This window comes from Penaeus japonicus, unplaced genomic scaffold (assembly GCF_977035675.1).
Source record: "Penaeus japonicus unplaced genomic scaffold, GWHDUDI00000001_assembly GWHDUDI00000037, whole genome shotgun sequence".
Lineage (NCBI taxonomy): Eukaryota > Metazoa > Arthropoda > Malacostraca > Decapoda > Penaeidae > Penaeus > Penaeus japonicus.
The window spans coordinates 24630443-24635442 of record NW_028234439.1 but is presented as its reverse complement, the minus strand read 5'-3'; the positions used below and the strand labels follow the sequence as shown (position 1 = coordinate 24635442).

At 43.7% G+C, this 5000-nt stretch overlaps 1 protein-coding gene across 1 annotated transcript in view; it reads right to left on the bottom strand.

Annotated features, from left to right (window-relative positions):
* The window catches only part of LOC122265878 (neuroligin-4, X-linked-like), a 364489-nt gene that overhangs the window by 6916 nt on the left and 352573 nt on the right, over nt 1-5000 (bottom strand). Inside the window, exons 4-5 of the mRNA XM_086532723.1 lie at nt 4866-5000; nt 1-732 (exon numbers count right to left, since the gene is read on the bottom strand). The exon at nt 1-732 is cut by the window's left edge and continues 161 nt beyond it; the exon at nt 4866-5000 is cut by the window's right edge and continues 21 nt beyond it. Of these exons, the coding sequence (XP_086388849.1) occupies nt 1-732; nt 4866-5000 (867 nt within the window). The remainder of the gene's footprint in view (nt 733-4865) is intronic.

The window sequence follows — 5000 nt, the reverse complement described above, 5'->3', positions numbered from 1 at the left end:
CTGGCTTCTCCCAGTCCGTGTACTCGTTCACGACCGAGATGTAGACTTCGTTCAGGTGGTAGTCGTACGAGTTGCGGACCATCGTGCGGAACATGCGGTCGCGCTTGCCCACGTCGAAGCCGTTCTCGATGTCGCTGTCGCTGAAGGCGTTGTAGGCCTCGTTGGGCACGACGCCGAAGAGGAGGTCGTACTCCTTGCTCATCTCGTCCGCCCGCTTCCTCATCTCGCGTCGGTAGTCGTGCTTGATCACGATGCCGTCCACGCTCGGCCCGAAGGCGTACAGGAACTGCGGCGACGAGATGTGCACGGCCTGCAGCTCGTCCAGCGACTTGTCCTTCAGGCAGTTGACCATCTGGTCGAGCTCGTCGTTCGACGGCGTGAACTCCGGGTCGTGCAAGCTGATGCCCGACGGCAGGTTGGTGGTGCAGTTGAGGGCGCGGCCGAACTTGAGGGCGTAGTGCGTGGGCGTCCCGACGGTGGCCCAAGAGCTGAGCGCCGAGCCGGACATGAGGACGGCCCGGTGGAAGAGCCCGGGCACCACCGCCGCCGAAGCCATCAGGAAGTGGATGCAGGCGGCGCCCGTCCCGTGGCCCACCAAGGTCACGCTGCCGGGGTCGCCGCCGAACGCCCCGATGTTCTCCTGCACCCAGTGGAGCGCCGCGATCTGGTCCATGAGCCCGTGGTTCATGACGTGGCCTCTGCCGCTCGGGTCGGCGTTCGTGTTCAGGAAACCTACGGGGAAGAGCCCACGGAGGGAGGTCAGTCAGCAGAGGGGACGATCAGGCACTAAGAGAGCGAAACCAAAGGGGAATGCGGCCGATATGAACGGAAATCGGTCAGTAAATAGAGGAAACCAAAAGCGAATAAATCGATGAAAGAGAGAGAGAGAGAGAGAGAGAGAGAGAGAGAGAGAGAGAGAGAGAGAGAGAGAGAGAGAGAGAGAGAGAGAGAGAGAGAGAGAGAGAGAGAGAGAGAGAGAGAGAGAAAGAGAGAGGAGAGAGAGAGAGAGAGAGAGAAGAGAGAGAGAGAGAGAGAGAGAGAGAGAAAGAGAGAGGGAGAGAGAGAGAGAGAGAGAGAGAGAGAGAGAGAGAGAGAGAGAGAGTTCATGCGCGACCGAATATCATTATGAAAGGTGCCGTTAATATAAATCAAAGTCCCAGCAACTACGCGACGGAGGCGATTCGGAAGGCACTCATGCCTGCAATAATTGAGGAATTACTACGGCAATTTGCGGGGTTGATTAAGAAAGAGGACATTACTACAGTGTGATTACAAGTGAGTCTGATTTATAATGAGGGATACGGGTCTCATGATGAAAAGACATGGTAGGGGGTGGGAGGAGGGGGTGGGGGGAATGGGGATGGGTGGGGGGAAGGGGGAGGGGGGGAGAAGCTCGTTAAGAGAAAGATGAGAAAATCGCGATTTTCAGGTGCCCTACTGTGAAGCTGGAGAGATGTGAAGAGAGGGAGGGAGAGAGATAGAGAAGGAGAGAGATAGAGAAGGAGAGAGAGAGATAGAGAGAGAAATAGAGAAGGAGATAGATAGATAAGGAGAGAAATAGAGAGAGAGAGCGAGAGAGATAGATAAGGAGAGAAATAGAGAGAGAGCGAGAGATAGATAGATAGATAAATAAGTAAATAGATAGATAGATGGGTAGATAGATAGATAGATAGATAGATAAGTAAATAGATAGATAGATGGGTAGATAGATGGGTAGATAGATAGATAGATAGATAAGTAGATAGATAGAGAGAGAGAGAGAGGAGGAAGGAGAGAGAGAGAAAGAGAGAAGGAGAAAGAGAAAGAGAAACAGTCAATTATACCTGATTATCTTAAATGACTGACATGGTATTTTTTCTCTAGATCAAACAAGCAATCAAAACACTTTAAACAATTTATAAATGCTGACACAGACATAGACCCAAAAGAAAATACAAGTCCAAGGAAATCGAAAAGAAAACAAAAAATGAGCAAATAAAATAAGAACACAAATCATAAAAAGAGAGATGAGATAAACCAAATCAAAATAATTACAGACAAAGGTAGGGGGAAGGAGGGGGGAAATAAGAAAAAAAGAGAGACAAATTCGAAGACAAAAAAAAAAAATAATAATAATAACAAAAAAATAAAATAAAACAAAAAACATGGCATAAGGAACTAAATAATTAGAAACACCATCAAGCACATCAAGAACAAAATATTACGGTCCGCATTTATTTTGATTAGGGTATTAGACCAAGGAAGTTGCTTGAAGGCACATAAATGTCGCACTGTCTCAGAGTTTTTTGGGGAAGTTTACCCTCAGAAAACGAGCTCTCTTTAAGTACACTCCAGTCGACGTGCCTGAGGTATCCGGAATAAGGTTATTTCTCAAGAATTTGGACTTTAAGAAGCCGAAGGAGAGGCAGAGAAGAAGAGAAAAATAGTGTGCCCTCTTTTTTTTCGTTTTTATTCTGTATTATTGCTGTGACATATTTTTTTTTTCTTTTTTCTTTTTATCTATTTATTATCATTTATTTTTTTTGCTCATTATGTTTTCGTTTCTCCTTTATTATTTCTAGCATTGATTGAGAATGATTCATCATGTGTTTATATTTATCTATCTATTTATTTATCTTATTCTCTGTTTTATTTAAGTTACAGGGTCTTTGGTTGTTAATTCTATCATTATTTATTACTGTATTTCTCATAACGCCTTTAAATTCATAATTACAGTATCTGTTGCAATTTGCCATCCAATAACTTTAAATATAGATGTAATCTTATGAGAGAGAGAGAGAGAGAGAGAGAGAGAGAGAGAGAGAGAGAGAGAGAGAGAGAGAGAGAGAGAGAGAGAGAGAGAGAGAGAGAGAGAGAGAGAGAGAGAGAGAGAGGAGAGAGGAGAGAAAGGAGAGAGAGAGAGAGAGAGAGAGAGAGAATGAGAGAGAGAGAGAGAGAGAGAGAGAGAGAGAGATGAGAGGGGGGAGAGAGAGAGAGAAAGAAGAGGAGAGAGAAGGAAGGGAGGAGAGAGAGAGAGAGAGAGAGAGAGAGAGAAGGAGAGAGAGAAAAGAGAGAGAGGAGAGAGAGAGAGAGAGAGAGAGAGAGAGAGAGAGAGAGAGAGAGAGAGAGAGAGAGAGAGAGAGAGAGAGAGAGAGAGAGAGAGAGAGAGAGAGAGAGAGAGAGAGAGAGAGAGAGAGAGAGAGAGAGAGAGAGAGAGAGGAAAGCCTAAGGGAGCAAACCATTCGTAGTTATATACTAACCGGCAACGTTGCCATATAACCTCTAGCAACTGTGTGTCACTAGATACTCTCCCTGGGGGGGTGAGGGGGGCGAGGGGGAGGCAATGGAGTGTAGAAGGAGGGAGGGGAGGTATTCGCATCTATTTACATCTTTTATAAAAGAGGAACTAGTTACCACCCCAAAAGAGAAAAAAATCCTTGAGTTTCCCCTCTTAATGTGTTTTAGTGTGAACAGAAAATGGCCTCATATGCACCGAAATTACTAAAGCACAAATACGTGTTAATGCGTTGGAGGAATAATAATCAGGGTTTTTTTTTTCTTTCTTCTTATTTCTTTTAATGTGGGGATACGGGGGGGGGGGGGCAAACCTCGCTTTCTGAAGCTAAATTGCTAATGTTCAGAAAGTTGTTATTAGCATCGCAATTAGAACTAATTTCGTCGGAATAATAAAACGTTGACGACATTTACGTGATAACAAGCTGATATCATACTTAAACTTAATATAGATCTACTATGACAACCTCAAGGAATATTCAAAGACTAAAAGACCTTAATTAGACGCACCCAAATATGGAATATCGAAAATATAAATCAAGAAAAACGTAAGAACAGAAAGAAATCTAAAACATCCATGACTCACAGATAACTAGACTGGATGTAACAAACTTCGCCATTTGTGATTCACACCAACCTATTAGTGACTGGCAAATGACCTCACTGACTGACACACTTCTAGGAATAACTGTCGCCTTGTCTGAAAAGGACTGGCAGAATTATTCCAGACTGGAAGTGACTAGCAAATAACCTGTATCATTCAACCGAGCAAGGAATGCGTGTCACTGAACCTAACTAACTTGCATAAAACTAGAGGTAATAATGGAATATTTACACCAGAATGGAAGTAATTCATAACGCCATTTCTATTTCCCTCTTGACTGTAAGTTACAGTTCCCACTACTGTTAAAATGCCCCCCAAAATTACTAATAACATCCTGCCTGACTTACATTGACTCAAATCGTTCAACAAGGGACTATCAAACCCTGATTGACTCACACTAGAACCTAAGTCACCAAACGAGTGGCTAGCAATGCCCTAACTCAGATAAGACCTATCAAGACACTAGCAGCTTGTCTTCCTGAATTCATACAAGCCTGAAAGAACCTAAGAAATGACTAACGACTCTCCGAATGACTTACTTAAACTAGCAATTAACGAGACACACTCAGCCTAACTCGCACTTGAAAGAAACCACCCGACAAGTAATCAACAAGGAAACAACATGTAAACTAACTCACAAGAAGCTGAAGTCACCTGATGTAACAACTAATCTAACACTAATGGACTGCCAAGTATACTTACATCAAAACGAAACCACCAAAGAAGTGTCAAGCGATCCCCTAAAAAAACACATTAGACATAAAAAAAAAAAATTAAAAAAAAAAAATAAAAAAAAAAATAAATAAATAAATAAAAATAAATAAATAAATAAAATAAAAATAAAATAAAAGGTTATGACCACGAATCCCTTAACAAACTAACATGACCCACACAAGACCGAAACCCCATAGAAGTACCCAGCTAAATTCCTCAAGAAAAAAACTCCCTCGCCCACTTTAGACCAAGACCACCGGACAAAGGGACTGACCTAAGGGCCCGAGGCGGTAGTTAAGGGTGACTACGATGACATCTCCGTAAGCTGCGAGGACCGAGCCGTCGTAGGGGTTAGAGGCGCCCCACTCGAAGCTCTCGCCGTGGATGTATACCACTACGGGGAGAGCCC